The sequence below is a fragment of the Chionomys nivalis genome, chromosome 26 (assembly GCF_950005125.1).
Source record: "Chionomys nivalis chromosome 26, mChiNiv1.1, whole genome shotgun sequence".
Classification (NCBI taxonomy): domain Eukaryota; kingdom Metazoa; phylum Chordata; class Mammalia; order Rodentia; family Cricetidae; genus Chionomys; species Chionomys nivalis.
Genome location: NC_080111.1, coordinates 4,176,665 through 4,197,895, shown reverse-complemented (window position 1 = coordinate 4,197,895; position 21,231 = coordinate 4,176,665). Strand labels below are relative to the sequence as shown.

General features: G+C 42.4%; 1 protein-coding gene across 1 annotated transcript in view; it reads right to left on the bottom strand.

Moving 5' to 3' along the window:
• Pgap1 (post-GPI attachment to proteins inositol deacylase 1) overlaps positions 1 to 14,275 on the bottom strand; it is a 65,353-nt gene extending 51,078 nt beyond the window's left edge. Inside the window, exons 1-4 of the mRNA XM_057758448.1 lie at positions 14,062 to 14,275; positions 7,348 to 7,501; positions 5,435 to 5,610; positions 563 to 734 (exon numbers count right to left, since the gene is read on the bottom strand). Of these exons, the coding sequence (XP_057614431.1) occupies positions 563 to 734; positions 5,435 to 5,610; positions 7,348 to 7,501; positions 14,062 to 14,208 (649 nt within the window). The 5' untranslated portion in view covers positions 14,209 to 14,275. The remainder of the gene's footprint in view (positions 1 to 562; positions 735 to 5,434; positions 5,611 to 7,347; positions 7,502 to 14,061) is intronic.
• Between the last annotated feature and the right edge of the window lie 6,956 nt (positions 14,276 to 21,231).

Genomic DNA, 21,231 nt, shown 5'->3' with positions numbered 1-21,231 from the left:
GGTCACAGTCCCTAAGGGACTGCCTACTAATCTGCTGCTAAATGACATAATATCAAACTGACTCTTGCTGACTTATTAATTTAAGTGTATCTGGAATCGTTTAAACTTAACTACACAGTTCATCTATATGAACTGTGCAAAATGCAACCGAAAGGGTGGTAACAAACCTGACTTGTAGTTTTTGATTCTTTCCCTAAATGGATACTCAGTCAACATTAGTAGAAGCAGCACAAAGATTTAAACAATTTTAATCACACATCCCTTAATTTTATTACTGTGAGAATCTGATAGGGCAAGTTTCAAACACGTAACTCTTAAAAAGACAGAATCGTTCCCAAGAAGAACGAAGTTGGAGTTCTAGAACCTCGGGCTTAGCAAACACGCATTTACTGGCTGGAAAGAGAAATCAAAGCCATCCTCAATAAGCCTAGATTGAAAGAGATGAGCGACACTGAGAACGGGAGTGCCGATGTGTAACCGGACAGCCTCGCACATGGGTTAAACTCTCAGGAGCCAGCTTCACCCGGATGGAGGAGGGAAGCGTGAAGGGGCTCGTACTCACCCGTGATGAAACGGTCTAAGGGCATCACGGGGGCCACGTGAGGAGTGGCCTGGGTGACCAGAAGGTTGATGAGATCTTGCTTAAAGTTTTTCAGCGTAAGCAATGCTCTGGCCACGAGGCCACCCATAGAATGACCAACTATCGTCACACTTGTGGGAGCGAATTCTTGACCCTATTTGAAAAGAAAGGAAAGGAAGGGAGAAAGGAAAAACATCACCATGATAGGATTCTTAGTATCATAGGAAAACTACTTCATATTTCTGCTTGCATATGACCAATATAATAGCAACGATAAACCATGGGAATATCCCTCAAAAGACAGAAAAATCTGTCTGCACACAGTTCTAAACAATAAACAAATCCTCTTTTGGGTTGTGTTAATTTTAACAGTTATACTTTTGGTTATGATTTTCTAAACTGAAACTGGAATCCTCGATTTAGTGAATCACATTTGTATTCATTTGCTAGGTTGCATACAATCTGAAGTATATTTAATATAGAATAGAGTATTATTTTATAATATACATTATTTTTAATATAAAATATTATTTTATATATGTAAATATATATTTACTTCAAATATTCTGATTCTTGAAATAAATAAAATTGAAAATAGTTTTAAAAGACAATTATAGCTGTTGAAGCAATATACCATCATATGAATCTCTAAATTATTTCTCTACAATGCGTTTGCATTTAAAAAATAAAATAGCATCTTAAACATTTATTCACACATTATGTAATTCTTTTAAAAAAAAGCATTGCCTCAAAAACAATCTTTGTTGGGGCTGGAGAGATGTCTCAGAGGTTACTCTCACTGATTCTTCAGAGGATTGGGGTTCAGTTGCCATCACCTGCACGGTGGATGTCAGAGGTTACTCGCACTGGTTCTCCAGAGAATTGGGGTTCACTTGCCATCACCCACATGGTGGATGAGGACAACAGTCTGTAACTCTAGTCCCAGTGGATCCAGTGCCCTCTTCTGGCCTGCAGAGGCACCAGGCACGCAAACGGTACACAGACATACACGCAGATAAAATACCCACACTGAAAGTTAATTACTTTTAAAAAGCAATAATAATCTTTATTAGGCGTGGTGGTGCACACCTTTAATTCAAGCACTCAGGAGGCAGAGGCAAGCGGATCTCTGTGAGTTCAAGACCAGGCTGGTCTACTTAGTGAGTTCGAGGCCAGCCAGAACTACATAGTGAGACCATCTCAAAAACAAATTTGTGTCAGCCGCGCTCCTTAATCTTCCTACTAGACTGTAGACATGTCTCCCACAACACTGATCTTCCACACGTGCCTTTCCTTCAGTCGCTGCGCAAAACAGAGCTGATCTGGAAGGCCTGGGGTTGCTATCCTTAGGATGAACTAAACGAAAGAGTGCAGTCTGGGACCTTATATTTCGGGAGGGCTCTTGCTTCTCTTTAGACAGTTCACAGTGCCCACGATGCAAGCGATACGGCCTATGAGGAACACCTGTTGTCTTCCAGGCTAGAATTCTGGTCTGTGTTAAGCAGACAGGTTTGGAATTAGCTCCTGATAAAACCTTGGAGCACTGCATCTCTAACTGCGCCCCTCGTCCTTCCGAGGCAACCTTTCTCACTCAATTTATAAATGGAGGACTGAAGTACAAATGTGTCCGTGTCCAGCCCCGTCCCCCGCTCCCTCCCCATCCCCATCCCAGGAGAGCCTCTGGAAGCTCACACCTGCTTTCTTCCGATTTCTTCCCTGCGCTTCTCACGGGCTTTGTGTCCTTTCCCTGTGTGACAGCCCTAAGTCTGATACAAGCTGAGTCCTGTGAACCCCACTAGCAAGCCAGCCTGCCTGGGGATGGCCTTGGGGATCCCAGCGTTCATCGTGCTAAGGGCTGACCTGCCTCTGCACCCCCAGCTTCCTGTTCTCTTATCCACCGGTGATCACTTTTAGTCTCCGGTGCCGTGCTCCTTCACTCTCCTGACCCCTTAATGGCCTGTGATTGGTTCTTTTATCTCTCTGGCACGCGCACACACACACACACACACACACTCTAATATTGGCCACACTAATCTCATCTACTCCCCTGGCTGTAAATACATCTACCTACAGTTAACCACTCACCAACTAATCTCCACTGGATCTCTCCGCTGGAGTCCTCTTGTGTAATTGCTGTACTGGGAATATCTCATGGATCTCACACTCAGTCTGTCTTAAATTAGACTTTATCATCCCCAAGCCTTTTCTTCCTTCCTGTCCAAGGCAATTCAATCCCTCCAGTTAGCCAAACAAAAAACTTGGAATCATTAACTCTTCTTTCTCCTTCCTACGGAACTTTAACCTGCAATCTGCCAAGCTAAGTTTGCTGCCTCTGCCCCGATACTAGTACCCCAGTACTTCAGTTGCTACCAACCTAACCTAAAGCACTATTCGCTCGTCTGAGAGACTGCAACAGGCTTCTCTCTGGTCTCCCTGTCTCCACCCTTATGTTATGCCCCTCCAGTTTATCCTCGAAAATAACCAGAATGAAACCATCCTACTGAATGAAGTAAGAACGTGTCACTGCACAGTGGTGTTCCTTACCACCCTAGATAAAAGGGGGAAAACATTAAAATTGTCTCTGTGTCGTTACAATCTCCCGGACCACCCCAGCCACATTTTCTACATGGCTGTATTTACTTACTTAGACTCTTTTTTTTCTTTTTTGGTTTTTCGAGACAGGGTTTCTCTGTAGCTTTGGAGCCTGTACTTAGACTCTTGTGATTAATGAGGTTTTCTCTGCCCAGAATAGTCTTTCCAAACCTGTACTTTATCCATTCAATGAGTCTGTTTCTTCCTCTATTCTTCTGAAAGCTGATTTTGCTGTTGTTTTGAGATCAATAACTGTTGTATCTTAAATAAGGACTAGAATTTCACTGAAAGTCATTTTGCCCTAGGTTTTTCTTAGTGGCAAGATTTTCCGTTACACACACACACACACACAAACACACATACACCCCTTACAGATACAGGGCTAACCAGATTTTCTGTTTCTTCTTATGTCAGCTTTTTAATTTATGTTATTTATAGGCATCAAAGTGTGCCTATTCCTTCACTGTCCTCTTTGCAGGGGTAGACTGTAGAAACTCGCCACCACTAGTTCCTGATAGCATAACTTTGTTTTCCCATTTTTCAAATCAGTCTAGCCAAAATTTACCAAGCTGTTGATCTTTCTGAAGAATCAACCATTGGCAGAAGTGACTTTTTCTGTTGTTTTATATATATTTGAGATGGTTACCTTTATTTATTCTGTCTGCATGTATGCCTGTATTCCAGAAGAGGGCACCAGACCGCATTACAGATGGTTGTATGTAATCCCATGTGGTTGCTGGGAATTGAATTTAGGACCCCTGGAAGAACAGGCAGTGCTCTTTAAACACTGAGCCATCTCTCCAGCCCTGTTTTATATTTCTTTAATTTTCACTTTCATCATGACTCCTTACTCTACCTCTTTTGGTAACTTTATTTTCCCTCCGGCTTACAAAGGCCTTCGGTCACGGACTTGAAATCTTACTTTATAAGCATTCAAAAGCAGTATTTCTTTTTTACAATTACCCAATCTTATAAATTTTTTTTTATTATTTGACAATTTTGTGCACATAAAATGTTATAAATTCTGATATGTATTTTCATTTTAATTCATCTCATAGTATCCTCAAATTTCACTTTTTTTGAAATGTTGGGTAATCTAGCAGTAATAGAAGTTTGTTTCATTTTGTTTTTCGAGACAGAGTTTTTCTGTGTAGCAGCCCTGGCTATCCTAGAACTTGCTTTGTAGACCAGGCTGACCTCAAACTCACAGAGAACACCCTACCTTGGCCTTCTGGGTACTGAGATTAAAGGTGTGTGCCATCACCTGGCTAGAAAATTTTTTCTTAGGCATTTTTTAACTTTTAACTTTGCTATTTTCAGAAAATATACTGCATTGCATTGCATAGTTTTAGTACTTTGAGGATTATTAATACCCGTGACCCATATATGGCCTGGCACAGAAGACACCTTAGTAAATGGTCACTGTGCACTGAAAGAGAATATTTCTATAGCTGCTGAGCACAGCATTCTACTATTACTAATAAACATACAGCAAAAGTGGTGAAGGGTGTTCAAATGCAGAGTTTTACGGGACTAATAAACACACAGCAAAGGTGGTGAAGGGTGTTCAAATCCAGAGTTTTACGGAACTCTTCTATCAGAAATTGGGAGAATTCATAGTGAAATCATTCGTACTGATTGTGCTAACAATGATATCATCTTTCCTTGGTTCTACTGGATTTGGCTTTGTGAATCTGGAAGGATTAGAGAAACACAAACGATTGCTTTGTTTCCTAGATGCACCGACCCTTTTACAATTATGAAATGTCTTTCTTGTGGGGACACAGGAGCTGAGGATGAAACTTAAAGTCTCTAAAGCGTCTACATTGATCCCTGATGAAATGCCTTTCCCTAAAATTTATTGAACAGATAGTAATTTAGTCATTCTAGTTTTTGATTCATTGTGTGATATGAGCACACATGTGACTCAGAGAACAATGTGGAGAGGGGGCAGTTTCTCTTCTTCAAACATGTGGGCTCCAGGGACTGAAGAGAGGCCATCACGCTGGGCAGCCGGTGCCTTTACCCCCTAAGTCACCTCACTGGCCCTCCACCTTATCTCTCGATGAACCAGGAAACTGTAAATTCAACTTAGATCTTTAAAGTAGCACTGGATTGAAGACACCACATTTAAAAAAAGAAAAAAAAGTACTGAAATTTTTGTATTGCTTCAACTTCCACAATATAAACAGATATATTATTTAAAATCAAATGCATCCCTAAAAAAAGAAGGCACTGCTGATCTGCATCTGTATCGCCTACCTTGTACAGTTTGAGAATTGTTTTGATGCATTCGTGCACGAACTTGGTCTGCTTCTGGAGACTCCCGCCATACAGGGCCACCAGCTCCTCGTTGAAGTTCACGCTGAAGAAGTCGAAGTGGTACTTGAAGTCAATGTCCTCCGCTTTTCTCAGCGCAATGGAGCCAATGGAGCGGACTGGAGAGGAGAGGAGAGCTCACAGTACAAGACGCCCCAGAATCCCTTCCCACTTTGTTCTGAAAGGCTTTGTTTTGCTTTGTTGTTTTTTTTTTGTCTCTGAGACGGGGTTTTTCAGTGTGGCCCTGACTGTCCCAGAACTTGCTCTGTAGACCAGGCTGGCCTTGAACTCAGAGATCTGCCTGCCACTGTCGGGATTAAAGGCTGAGCTTTTGGGGCGGGGGGGGGGGGGGTTACTGGGATCTGAGATCAGGGTCTTCACACAGGAAATGCTAACAGCAGCTGAGCTTCTAAGGTAATACGGTTACTGTGTACCACACTGCAGTAAGTTGTTTTTATTCATGATAGGGTTATTTATTTAAAGCCCCTCAATAGCTCAGATTATATATTATAAAGATTAAAAACCAACAGAGTATACTAGGGAGTCACACTTAGGGATTAAGACTATAAGGAAAGTTTATGAAAATTGCTACCTTAAAACCAGAATTGTGGAAATGTGTGTGTGTGTAAGAGGGAAAGCTTTAGTCATGAAGGAACACACAGGGTTGGCAGGGTGCGGGCAACTTTCTACTTCTTCACTGAGGCTTTAGTTCTCTGTAAGTTCACTCTGTAATAATTGAAAGTGTATCATTTCAAGCGTGACAGCTAGCAACAAAAATCAGATTATATCATTACTTACCCAAAGCACCCATGTTTCACATCCCTCTCAAATAAACATTCAGTCTTTGCAGATCTTATCTATAGGTCATAGCGACCTCTCCATTCTCATATTTTTCTCTAGTCCTGTGACCTATGGTCCTTAGGACACCGGACACAGTCTTGCATCAGGAACTTCCCTCCCAAACTGTACTGCTCAAGATCCCCTCAAACACCATCTCCCTGCCACGGCCTTTCCTGACCCCCTCATCTAAACAGGTCTCCTTGCTATTACGTACCGCCTGCCCCCTTCAGTGATTTACAGATTTATTTCTTGTAGCTTTTAATATGACTGAAACCTCTGCTGGTGGCTGTCTTCCCTTAAGAGCATGTGCTGGATGAGGGAGGGACTTGCTGTCCTGTTCTACTCGGAACCATCAATACCTAGAATACTCCCTGGCTCAGGACCAATACGCCACAAGTATTTTGTATATGAAAATAAGAAAGAAAAAACATAAGGAATCACCATACATGCTGAAATGATTGTGGGTTCATTACTTAGCAATTCCTGGAATGTTTGTAAGAACCAACACAGACTCTGTGTGTAATGACTTACAGATTGGGATGTCCGCCTGTTAGGCCAGAAACTCCTGACATTCTCCAAGCCAACGCTGAGTTTGGAGCCTGAACACCTCACTTCTTTCTCCCCGCCATTCTGTAACCCCTCCATACTGCGACAGGCCTCCACCCCGGGAAAGACACTGATCTAGTCTCATTCAGCGCAATGTAAGGTACTGTTCTCCCTACTGAAGCTTCGGGTTCCACTCTCTCTAACTTCGAGCCTTCCTTATGCTCGTCCTGAATACCTGGCTAATCTATTCCCCTACCCTGGGCATCTGCCTCTTCTCATCCTAAGTAGTCTTCATCTCATCTTTTCCTTGTATTTCACTGTGTGTTTTCCCATGAAAAAGGTGGCGTTCCCGTGGCTCTCCCAGGAGGTAGCAGGAGAAGCTTTTTCTCTATCCCTGCTTGACTCATGCAGGACACACACCCTCTGAAGTCTGAATTTCACAGCGTTAACTCCGCTCTTCCAGCACCTACCTTGCTTGTAGCTGCCAGCGTTACCAGGAAGGAAGAGAACAGGAATTCCTGTCAAAGGGAGAGCTTTGTGCTCTTCGGCGTAAGACCCTTCTCCATACAGATAGAGCTCATAGGATGGATAGCGTTTTGTCAGCTTCTTCGGGAGTTCAATTTTCTACAGAAAGGAAGTAATGAATAAATAAGTCCACTTTAATCACTTTTGTTAATACAACTCAGATTCAATACAGACATAAACTAAAGAACTTTGAAATCGTGCAACAGAAAAAGATCACCAACAATATTAACCACACTCGAGGCACAAAACAAGTTCTCCTTGCCATGTTTCGAGCATGAGATTACTCTTAAATTATGTGGATCTTGAATGGTGTAAACTTCAAACACATATAGTTGAGATCCTAGCGTATGCCCATTAGTCTAAACAGTGCCTGACAACAGCTATATGTCACTGGTATACGTCAGAAAATTTCACATAAGCATAACCGGAAATGCATTTCATTTAGTCAGTTATCAATTATACTTTAAAACGATGGTAAACGATTTCCACGATCAAATCAATTCTTTTTGTAAATTTATACTCCTTTCTGAAGTATCTCCTTTTTATTCAGGCCCCCCTATGTACTGCAGCTGTGGTGTGTACACACATACATTCATTTGTGTGCGTGTGCATGCACATGTGTTCACGTGTGCGCATAGGCATATACAGATGCATGTGTGTGTGTGCACGTGGAAGCCGGAGGCCAACAGTGGGGTATCTTCCTCAACTGTTCTCCACCTGAACCTGGAGGTCACAGATTCAGCTAGACTGCCTGGCCTTCCTCTGCCTTCCCGGTGCTGAGATTACAAACAGACTACACCGTCCAGCTATGTATCTGTGCTCTGTGGATGAGCACCAGCCTTCCTCATGATGGCTAGGCAAGCCCTTCATCTGTGAAACTAATCGCACAGCCCCAGGAAGTTGGCTTGACAATAAAACCTTCTGAGCTCTCAGTGCTTTAACTATGATGGTTTAACAAAATAACAAAATTATCTGAACTTGACAATCAAGAGATGAACATTCTTCTTACCATTGAATTAGCATCTCTTCCAAGCCAGGGGCCAGCACCCAGACTGTGAGGCAAGTCTTAAGCTACTTTGGCAAATCCTAAAGTTGTATACAGAATTCTTTCCAGGATAACATATATCCAGTGCTAATGTCCTCCCCAAAGGATAGGATCTATCAAAGATGTTGCAAAGTGTAAGCTCTTCTGCTCCCCTCCTCCACCCCCCTTTGAGGCCGGTTCTCACTATGTAGGCTCAGCTGTCTTGACTCGCGACTGTGCTACCCCATGTTCCCTGGCGACTGTTGGGAATGACAGGCATACATCATCCTACCTGGTGTTTCCTTTCTTTCTCTTTTGAATAACAGAAATTATTAAAAACAAGTCATTGGGCGCTATAGAGATGGCTCCGCGGTTAAGAGCACTGACTGCTCTTCCAGCGGACCCAGGTTCAATTCCCAGCACCCACATGGCAGCTCGCAACTGTCTGTAACTCCAGTTCCAGGAGATCTGTCATCCTCACACAGACATGCAGGCAAAACACCAGTGCACATACAATAAAGTTTAAAAAAGGGTGCCACTTTCAAAAATAACAATTATACTAAATCATAGATTTAAGCAGTATCAATACATTAATAATCTAGCAATGTCAAACATATACGTACTTGATGAAATATTTTACCATATAAATTTCAAAACCTGTAAATGTTAATACTGCTGAAAAGTTCTAAAAAAAAATTCTAATCATTTGTGTACATTCCAGACTATTCCTATGAGGATATTACCATAATCTGGACCAGAGGCATCTACAGGACCACTATGTGCCTATTATTTAAGGGATGAGCACTTTCAATTACCCTCTCCAATACACCAAACACAGAGAAACTAACGCTATCTGCTGTACAAGCACACTGGTACTCAAAGTCAAATTAATTCCAATAATTTATGCGGAGTGCAAGTTAAAAACGAAATGATACAATATCTTATTTATTGGAGTACAAACCAAGCTAAAAGAAAATATAACAGAATAAAGAAATAATTCCTGAACTGCTCCCAAATAAGGACACAATTTGATGCAATGGCACATGCATAATAGATCGTGACTTTCTAGTTTATTAGACAAAGTTTGTTTAAGCTGAATATTAATTTAGAAAACAAGAAACTACCAAATATATCTAAAAAGAAATAATTAAAGATGAAAAGCAGGTAAAACAACATATTGGCATATTTCATAGCATATTATTTTAGGGGCAATTTTGTTATAAAAATATTAATAGCATGAAAAATTAACTATATGTATATTAAAAACATAAAGGTGGGGGAAAGGTAGGGAGATGGAGAGTCAATAGTGGGGAGCAGAAAGGGAAGCAAGAATGGCAGGCAAGCGGCAAAACGACATCAGGCAGAGCACAAGTGAGTGTCCAGGAGACAAAAGGCAGCTAAAGCGCCTGACGATGTGTGAACCCACCAAAGGGACGCCGAGGAGTAAAAGGAAGCATAGAGAAACCAGCTAAATGGCTCCAAGATAAATTATCTTATACGGATAGTTTAAAACAAGCAGACTCTCGCCCACAAGCGCCCTTTCATGCAGATCAGCAACGTTCACATGACATACTACATCCACGATGCCGACCCTGCCGTGTCTTTACTGCCCCTCACACTGTCCGCATCACCAACTTACACCCCTTCCATAAGACAAGCGTCCTAACAACCCCTCACCTGCTGAAGGATGCTGCCTTACAAAGGCAGAGGCCTTGTTTTATAGTGTGTGTGTGCGTGCACCTATCTTTCATCTGTAGAGAAAAATGATAAAAGTTTGATAGTCATGATATAACCAAAAAGGGAAAAATATGTATCAAAATAAATGCAACTTTGAAGCTCTTCCTAAGCCCTTGGCAGGGGCTACCCCTAAGAGTAGTGCTAGGGACTCCCATTTGATAAAGAACAGGCAAAAACACCTACACATAATGTAACCTTTCAGACAGGCCTTTCTTCTTGTCCGAATCTCTCTGCTACAATTCAGTCCACACTGCTACCAAAATTCCTTTTTTGTTTTTTAAATATTTATTTATTATGTGTACAATATTCTGTCTGTGTGTATGCCTGAAGGCCAGAAGAGGGCACCAGACCCCATTACAGATGGTTGTGAGCCACCATGTGGTTGCTGGGAATTGAACTCAGGACCTTTGGAAGAGCAGGCAATGCTCTTAACCTCTGAGCCATCTCTCCAGTCCCCTCTACCAAAATTTCTTGATCAAACACATACCCCATGTATTTCCATACTGTACACACAAAACAAATACTTCAGAGAAGGGAGCTTTTAAAATTTGATTCCGACATCTGCCTCATTCTTATAACTTGTTTGAAATTTGGGGTTTAATATATTTGATTTGTTTTTCAATTTTGAAAGGATAGGCATTAAAAAGAATGTCTCTTACCCAATGTCCTTCAGCTATCCAGTTCCACCAACCCAGACGACAACCAACGTTAATCAACTTACGTGTGCTGCCAAATATTTTGGACACATACAGGAGAATATGTTTATAGATTATTTTCTCCCTTCGAAATCAGTAGTAATATATTATAGATGTTGACCGGATAATATGTTCTGATGCCTGCCTTCCTTCATCTATATCCTAACCAAATGACCTATATGTCCAAATTCACACCCTGCCACCAATTCATTTAGTTTTTATATTTTATGTTTTGCCTGCATGGTACCATGGAGCCAGAAGAGGGTGTCGAATCCCCGGGAACTGGAGATACAGGCACCATGTGGGTTCTAGAACTACTCCCGGGCTCTCTGCAAGAGCCACAAGTGCTTAGCCTCTGGGCCATCTCTTCAGCCCCTCAATTCTCATCTTTTCAAAAGCCTTTGAAAACCTAGTACAAACAAGGATATTCTCTCTTCTCCAAAGAGTCTCGTTTTATTATATAACTGGTTTTTAGATTCTTGTCTCTCTTTTTGTTAAAATATAAACGAAGAGCTAGTTCCAGGACAGGAACCAAAAGCCACGGAGAAACCCTGTCTCGAAAAATCCAAAATAAATAAATAAATAAATAAATAAATAAATAAATAAATAAATATGACAGGGATATGGGGCTTTTATCACTAATTCCCTCATGCCAAATATACCCAGTCATTCAATAAATGACTGTCTAAATAAACACCAGCATGCTTTATTTTAAAATGTGATTTATGTTTTCCGCATCAGCATTTCCTTTCAGAGAGCAATCATTAGGCCACATCCACGAACAGAGCCCAGTGAGCACACGAGAGAAAAGAATTCGGCTGTTTCTTCTCAAATTCTTCAGTTAGTCTAAAATTACGTGCAGCCAGGCAACAGTGTGGCCCTACTGGCATTCTAAGGCAGGAAGCTTTAAGTGACGTGGTAGACTCAAGCTCTGACCGAGAAGCAATCAATTAACTCCAAATCAGAGCATCCAGGAAATTACAGGCAAGGGACCAGGAAAGAAAATAAACCATTTGTTTTTCTTTTTTGAGACAGAATTTCTCTGTATAGATAATCAACAATGTTAAACTCGAAAGTTCATTTTTTGCAGAGTTCCAAATTCCTCTCTCACTTGAAGAAAAGAAGGAATGCCATTGATCATTTTCCAACGATGAAGAAAGGTACAAATGAGCAATGTTTTTAAAAGAAGACAAAAAAGGCCTCAAGGAAGATGAAAACGCAATGAGTAAGCCCACCGAGGGACACCAACCGTGAACAATTAGAAAGGTGCGGGAAACGCTACTTTAAAAGGCGATCTATCAACCACTGGCGATATATAAACTATCCGCAATACATAAACTACTGGCAATATATAAACTATACTTGGACCTTTTTACTCCTATGAAAACCATTTGGCTGTTAACCGAATGAGCTCGATTACCTTAGAAGTCTCATTATTTATTCCAAAGGGCTCATTTCTATGGATAATTCTTAATTCTGCTTTGTAAAATTAACCCAACTCATTCAAAGCAAAAGGAAAAAAACAACCGTCTGCTAAAAATGTGTTGCCAAAACTTCTACCACTGGGATTACTATACTCGGAAATGAATGTGTCAGACTCGGAAAAGGCAATCGAACCAAAAAAACTAAATACTCATTACTCAACCCAAAGCCCAACAGCTCTTGTGTGAGAGAGACACTAATTTTCTCTTTCTAGTCAATTCCACGAGGCAGGCGAGGCATCTGTGCGCTCCATATGCTTTGTGCCCAACAGGAAGGAAGGCGCTCCTACTACTGAAAATATTAAAATAGAGTCAATAATAAATGGAAGCGATTGTTCCAAAATGATAGCCTTTTAACCAAAGTCTGCGTTTAATACGGTACTAAAGTGGCCTACTTCAATCTACTCAGAGTTTCCCAATTATTAAAGGCTAGGCAATAAAATGAAATTATAATAAAATCTATTTCCAGTTTAAGAAAACTAAAGTTCATATATTTAACTACTAAGATGCGAACACACAGAAACCAACATCATATCAGTTTATTGGCTTTGGAATTAGCACTAACTTCTTAAAATCTCCAAGAGCATCTGAAATCCAGTGTTCCCATTCCCTCATAGCCACGGATGCAAAATCAAGGTAAGAACTCTCGTCCTACAAAATATCCACAGAAAAGGATGGTCCCCAGCAATTTAAACCTCACCTTCTAAATGCAAGCAAGAGAGGCACCAAACAGGCCCTCTCTATAAGGACCTAAACACAGGAGCAATCCTGACGTTCATTCTTCATCCTACAGGAAAATCTTCAATGATCTTAGAAGTATACTAAGAACGCACATTATCAAAACCTATCGTGTATATTTTATAGGTGTTATAATAGATATTCCAAAATTAAGAGATTCGTTTAGAAATCTTAACAAAAATATCATCGGAGGGAAATTTCCCCCGAAGAGCTGTGTAATCTGTCATCATCTCTTTCTACAGCTGTTCATGAATGAAATCCTAGATTCTACTACGCAGAACAAATGAAGCAATTAATTGAAAGCATTCAAATTGAAACGGAGGAGGTGGGGGCGGTGAGAGGAGAGGCAGAGCCTGTTAAACCCAGCGAAAAAACAAAATAATAGCACGAAATTGAGTGCGCATGCAACTGATTATAACAGGTATCTTAATAGGCAGTGCAAGTCACCGGCTGTTCAGAGGCTTGCGAAAACACAGGTACACACACCCACGGTCTCAGAACCTACAGAACAGGTGGATCCGCAAAAATCTCCACAGGAGGGAACTAAACAGGTTCCAGTTTAATTATTCACCAGAGCAGACTTCCACTTCACCCAGAGATAAAATCCTGGAGCCTCTTTTTAGATCAGCCCTGGCAACTCTGCAGACGCAGGGTTTCTTTCCAGAAAAGCGAAATCTGACAAGTCCATCACTGGGCGTGAAGAGAATTCATCTCCATGCAAGCAAAGGAGAATTTGTTTAGGGACAGGGACCGGGGACGGCTCTCCGGGGATAAGAGAGATGCACTGTCCAGCGGGTCAGAAGTCGGGGTACCGGGTCTGGGAGCGCAGGAATTGGGGGTGAGGAGCCCCCGGAGGCGAGCACAGAACGTCCTACTCGGCACGAGGCAGGAGACTGGCTGCAAGTGCCAGGAGAGCTCCGACCCGGGATCGTTCGGGCTAAGCCCGAGGGGAGCGGGCGAGGAGCAGGTGAGGGAGGGCCGTACCTGGTACTCGGGGTACTCAAACATGTAGCTCATGCTGCACTTGTTCTCCTCGAAGCCGAAGAAGACATCCCACACCCCCAGGGTGGCCAGAAGCACCATGAAGACATAGAACGCCAGGTTCCAGAGGCTGACTGAGTGCAGGAACATGATGCAGCTAGCTGAGCTCCTCCACGGCCGTCCAAGCCCAGCCGCCCAGACCGACCCAGGGAAAAGCCGCCCGTGCCAAGCCGTGCCCAGCAGAGCAGCGCGCGCGTGCGCGGAGACCGCCAGCAGCCCCTCCCCTTCGCCCGCCGCTCAGCGCGCCTGCGCACAGCCAGCCCGCGGCACCGCCCACGGAGGAGGCGTTTGCAGCGGGACCGCGAACGTGCGCCCGCCCCGGGGAGATGGTGTGGGAAAGCGGGGTGGGCTGGGCTGGAGGACGGGGAGAGAAACGGGAGGGGGGGGAGAGGAAAAAGGGAAATGGGGTGGGGAGGAAGGGAGGGGCATGGGCCGGGTGGGTACCAAAGGCAATGGCCAGGGCCAAGGATAACGCCCCGGAGTGCAGAGAATGTTTATGATCCAGTATTGACTGGCCAAGGGAGGCGGGCAGCACATTAAAAGCTTATCCAGTGGCTGTCACATCACAGACACCATTCCCTGCAACAGTTAAAAAATCCTTTCCTGTTCAATTTCGAACTGCCTCGGGTCTCCGCCGTTTCATCCCAAGCCTTCTTGGACCAGTTAGCTTGACTCCGGAGGAGACAAATCGCTTTCACCCGGCCTCCTCTTAGATCACCAACTTGGGGCCCTATAACACTTGAAAGCACCGGCTCACTAAAACAAGACCCAGAGGAAACCCTGTTCTTGGTGGAATTCTTAGTCACGCAAGGAGTGGTCTTTAAAAGACACTACGAAAATGTCCACCAGCATGGATGTCCCAGTTGGTTTATGCTGGATGAAGTTGACACTAACTGGTGCCATCTGGATTCCCCCCATGTCTCTGGGGGATGGGTTCTATATTGGCGTTAGAAGGCGATTTTGTCCAAGCTTTCCTTTAGAAGGGGTTTTTTTTTTAAAAGGCAGGACAAACCCGTTTGCAATACCTATAACAGCTTCAAAGCTCTCTCTCTCTCTCTCTCTCTCTCTCTCTCTCTCTCTGTGTGTGTGTGGCTAACTTCAGGATTTTAGAATTTTTGGCGTTGACTCAATTTCATTTTATTTAAGACTAATTTTCTAGCATATATCCTGAGAAAATTGGCTATGATACATGAAATCAAAGAATTTTATCACTGAAAAGCAGCGTATTGTTTATCTTCAACAACCCCCCCCCCTCCGTTCACACTAAGAAGCTATGACCCACGTTAAAATGATAGGCTAGATATCACAGGGCCAGGCAAATACCGTTAGCTACAGGATGTGGGATATTTGCGAAGAAAGAAAGGAACAGGGAAGTAGACAGGTAAGCCGTTTTGACACACGGAGGTAGATTTGGAAGGGCCAGAATAACATGTGAGGGGACCCTGGGTAATATTAACTAGCAAGGTTAATGGCTAACTAATATGAATTTAAGGCATGCCATGTATGCTTCTGGTGGTGTGGTGTGCACACTCAGTGTATTAGATACTTGTCTTACAGTGTGACAGTATTTTTGCACAAGTGACTTTACAAAGGGTTTGTTTTAACTCAGTTTCAAGGCCTGACATGGCCTAGGATTTAAAGCAGCATGACCTGAGGCAGGGGATTGACAGATTGCATCTACACACAAGAAGCAAAGAGAGAGAACAACGCTAGAACCCAGTTCCCTTTTTTTGTTTTTTTACCCAGTTGGGAAGTTAGTGTAGGTTTTCCTACTTTAGCTAACTTAATCTAGAAAACCACTCCCAGACGTGTCCAAAGATGTGTCTCCAAGGTGATTCTAAATTCTAGTCAGTTGACAAAATTAAACCTTCACAGCCCTACTCGTCAACTTGATACCTCAACAATTAGACTTTAAAACAATTACCTTCCACCTCGTGTTTCCATAAGATCACAGCCATCTCATAATGTAGATGCGTTTAGTTCAATTTCAAAAGTCCCCATAATCTTTGACAGCCCTAGTACTACTCAAAAGTGTCTTTTCTGAGACTAGGGCAATCCCTTAGCTGTGAACCCCTATAAAACAGAAACTTTGTTACGTATGCTGGCAGAGTGAACATTCTCTTTCCAAAAGGGAGAACTAGGAAAGATTGTACCAAAGCAGACCAAATCCCCACAGAGCAAACGTCTTATTCTGCACCTCCATGTCAGGCATCTGCAGCTCATGATGAAATCATCTGGGCTCTAAAGGGCCTAGGTATCCTGGCCCTCCTGCTGTACTGCCTGCAGGACAGAGTCCCTTTAAAAGAAAGTTTTATCTCTTAATTTTGTGTATGAATGTTTCGCCTGCATAGACGCATGTAGTGCCTAGAGACCAGAAGACACTGGATCTTCGGGAAGTGGAGTTCCGTTGGAGTTACAGACAGTTGTCAATTGTCACAGAGGTGCTGGGAACTGAACCCAGGTCCTCTGCAAGAGAAGCAGATGCTCTTAACCACGGAGCCATCTCTCCAGCCTCACAGCCTCTCTTGTCAGCTCTACTCCACATCCGGCGTCTTTGACAGGACGTTCCATGATTCCGACATCTCCAACATCCTAGGGTCTCTGCTGCAGCTTGGACTTCACTTTCACAGCTTCAGACAACAGCATCTCAGGACCTCCTGCAGTGCACAATGCCTGTCTGTGCTCTATGCGCTACCATACAGTTCATGAGCTTCGGGCAAGGAGCTGGAGGTTGAAACACACAAAGACAGACAGAGACACGAACCTCCAGTCACTGGTAAGAAGCCCTTATTCAATAGCACCACGGAGGCTTATATACCCAACAGTCAGGTGGGTCAACAGGTGAAAACCTTGTCCTCTGATCCTCAAGGCCCAGGCACCACGTGTTCATGAAGCAGAGCTGGTAAACAACTTTGACACAGCTTTCAGTAACTCAAATCAGAAGGAAAGTAAAGATCTCTAGCAGGGAAGAGCAGCTAGAGGCCAGGACTCCAAATGGTCCCAACACCTCCAACCCTGCAGTATTGCCTAGGCTCAGTTGCTCTGAAACTACGATATGAGAGTCCATGATCTCCTTAATTTTGCCTCTTACATGCCTACCCGACTAGTGCAGTACAGATAACATTTCTAAGTCTGCTGCCAGCTCAGGGTGGAGACTTGCCTTCTGGGACCACGGCTAGAGCAGCCTATTCTTGCTAACCATAGGGCTTCCTCAGGTAGTTGCTTTCCAGAAGTGAGGACCCCCTCCAGCTGGCATTCTCAGCTTCGGCTCTGCTTTCAAATGAATTTTTGCACCAAAAGCTGGAGCCTTTGATGGGTGGAGCCTTGCCCTCATGGTGTTTGTCTATTGTCCAAGTGAAGAGCAGATGATTTCTCTTGGACAATTAAGCCTTGTTTTTAGTGTATGTCTTGACTACATCTTAAACTTGCCCAATCTCTCTCTCTCTCTCTCTCTATCCCTCTCTCTCTCTCTTTTTACAAATTATGCATTAAACAAAAAATTCTTCCCACCTGTTGCTCTTTTTTTTTTTTTTAACTGTTGACCTGGGTAAGTGTGATATCAGGCTGAATGCTAACCTGCCTTGAAATTTCCTCTGCCAAACAAATTAAAAAATTTGTTGCTACCGGGCGGTGGTGGCGCACGCCTTTAATCCCAGCACTCGGGAGGCAGAGGCAGGCGGATCTCTGTGAGTTCGAGGCCAGCCTGGTCTACAAGAGCTAGTTCCAGGACAGGAACCAAAAGCTACGGAGAAACCCTGTCTTGAAAAATCAAAAAAAAAAAAAAAAAAAAATTGTTGCTTTGCTTTGCTGGTGATGCTGGTGGTTTTGGGGTTGTTGTTGTTGTTGTTATTGTTTTGAGACAGGGTCTCACTCTACAGCCCTAATTGGACTGGAACTCTCTGTATAGACCAGGCTGCCCTTGAACTCCTAGAGATCTGCCTGCCTTTGCTTTCTGAGTGCTAAGAGTCAAGGTGAATCCCAGCATGCCCGACTCATCAATTATGTTTATATTCCACTTCACTGGACGTCCTTGGGACACATGCAGAATGCACCTATGTTCTTTGTCTGGAGTCTAACATGAATGCCTGCTACCCTTGTTTCCAACAGAGTTCCTGATGTCCTCTGATGCCTCAGAAGTCAGACCTCCACTAGCCCCATCTTTCTCCCTGTGACCTAACTCCCACCACAATGGCCCATTAAGTTCTTTTCGCCTCATCAAAGAGTCTTTCTAACCCAAAGTTCCAAACGCTTACTCATTTCTCTTACAAATTTCTCCTTTCCAAAGTCCTAAGAACCACATGTTCATGTTATTATGTTACAATAGCCGCGCCCGCACTCCTGGTGCCAGTCTTCTATATTACTTGTCATTACCACATAAATACCCTAACAAAGGCAGCTTTTTAAAGGGAGAGGTTTATTTTGCCGCACAGTTCCAAGGTACAGTCTGTTATGGCTTGGAAGTCATAGCAACAAGAGCTTGAAGCAGCTGGTCTTGTTGCATCCACAGTCAGTACGCAATGAGAGACAACGGCCAGTGACCAGTCCCCTTTCTCCTTTTTCTTCGAGCTGGATGGGGAGCTGGATGGGCTCCCCACTACAGTTAACTGAGTCTAGAAAATATATCACAGATATTTGACTCCAAGGTAATTCTAAATCTCAACAAGTAAGCAAGATTAACCAGCAACTTGGGAATTTCTTTTAAATTGTGTTGATAAGAATAGAATATGCTACATTTTCAAAAATATACCAACTGGATTAGATTATGTAAACAATCCATTTTACATAAGTACAATGTGTAGTAAAATATTTTTCAAAAAAACTTTAAAATTATTTATTTTCTATGGATGAGTGTGTTTCTGCATTGTGCATGTGTACCACACGCATGTCTGGTGTCCGTAGATGTCAGACAAAGGTATCAAATCATGTGGAAGGAGAGTGAGAGACAGATGTGAGCCACCATGTGAGCGTTAGGAACAAAACTGGGGCCCTCCGAGAGAGGAACAAGTGCCTTCAACCTTGGAGCCATCTTCCTAGGTGCAAAAATAAAATAATTTAAAAGCAAACATACAATTTAATAGCTAATTGAGGCAATTAACACAACTCCCTAAAGTTTATAGCTAAAGCATACCTCTTTCCAAACGTTTGTACCCAAAACACAGTTATCTCAAATGATTGCAGACACAGGGCTATGTATATCATTACATTAGTGCAATAGTCTAAAGACAAAAGGAAAAACAAATTTCAATTTCCAGGTTTATTGTGCAAGGTAAAATGCTTTGTTACTTGAGGATTGTTCTCTTTATATTATAGGATAAAACAAATATAATAAATTGCTATTGAGAATTAATAGTTTTCAGTACAAGAGATAAAAAAACCATAAAACTGTAAAAGATAAAAAAGGTGATGTAGCCCATATCTTATAGGTAGAGAACAGACCACCAACTTAAGACAGCACAAAAGAAAATATTAAACTATTTTTTTAAAAACTTTTTAAATATTTATTTATTTATTATTATGTATACAATATTCTGTCTGCATGTATGCCTGAAGGCCAGAAGAGGGCACCAGGCCTCATTACAGATGGTTGTGAGTCACTATGTGGTTGCTGGGAACTGAACTCAGGACCCTTGGAAGAGCAGGCAATGAATGCTCTTAACCACTGAGCCATAACTCCAGCCCATTAAACTATTTTTAATGTGTCAGTTTTTATGCATTTTCCACTTTTATTCTAAAATTGATATTTTTATAATAATTTAAAAATACCTTAATTTGTTTTCCTTTCAAAAAAAAAGTAACAATACCCCATGCAAAGATGATACTGAAAGCATACTTTTAAAATGGGACAAAGTAGAAGAAATCTGGAGAATTATTGATTCAATAGATCAGTGTTACACCAGGTAGGGAAAATTAGAGATGACTCCATGGCTGAGCCCTAGAAACGCCGCAGTGCCATATACAGAAATAGGAAAACCAGAGGGAAGGCCGTTCAGGGGGGAAACATGCTATTTTGTGAATAATTTTAATTGGCCTTTTCAGGAGGCAATGAGTCTCATAGGAACGGAGTTCAAGTCCTCAGAACCTTCGGCAAAGCATCCGAAGAAATTCTGGGTAGCAATTGAGGCTTCGAGGTTCAGCTAACATCTGTGGAGTTTACACAGAGACTGAAGTCTTCACTTGAGGAACACGAAAGAAGGTTGGCAGAGAGGAAGAAGGGGCGAAGAGCACTGCTCTAGGAAGCTGGGAAGCCCGTCAGCCCTCAGGATCAGAGACCACAAAGGGCCTGAGACACACCGCACAGATTTGGTGGTATGAGGGCCGCCGGTCTGGGAGTCTCTCCTCAGGGAATAATCCAAAACCTCAGCTTTATGATATAGAAAACATTCGAAGTACCACACATGCAGATCTAATGATAGTGAGCCTGCTACATTTACACTCTGGAAATATTTTGTAGCTGTTAAAAGGATGCTAATTTAAAGGATTTGATCATGGACAATGCTAAGAAGAAAGGTAAGAAACAAAATTATAGTACATTTCCAACTGTAAAAAGGCATAAAATGTTTTCAAGGAATATAAGGATAACATTGTTTACTTCTTGGTAGGAACAGGAGTGGTAAATGAATATTGGTCTAAGGTTTGTATGTTTCCCTACTTCCCAAAATTATTAACTTTTAAAAATAAAAACCATTTTAGGCCTGGGGGTGTGACTTAATTGTAGACCACTTGCCCAGAATATTTAAGTCTTGGGGTTTGATTCTCAACATTGAAAAACAAAAGAAACAAAAAAAAAAAGAATAAAGCCAGAACTGCTAAGTCCTGAGTGGTGGGACCGATCTGTAACCTTAGTATTTGGAAGACAAAGGTTCTTGGCTACAAAGTGAGTTCCTGCACCAGCCTGAGCTACAAACAAAACCAAAACAACAAAAAGACGTATTTTTCAAAGCCTATTTCTTTCCCGTATCACCCAGAATTACTCATTTCTTCCATATAGTCCGTATAATGGCTGCCTTACCATAATTTTGGTTTTCAAATTCACCTTTAACAAGAATTAGAGGCTGTAGGATCCCGTGCTTTCCTTGAGAAGCTGCGAGTGTGGCTGGAGCCATGGATGGCTCC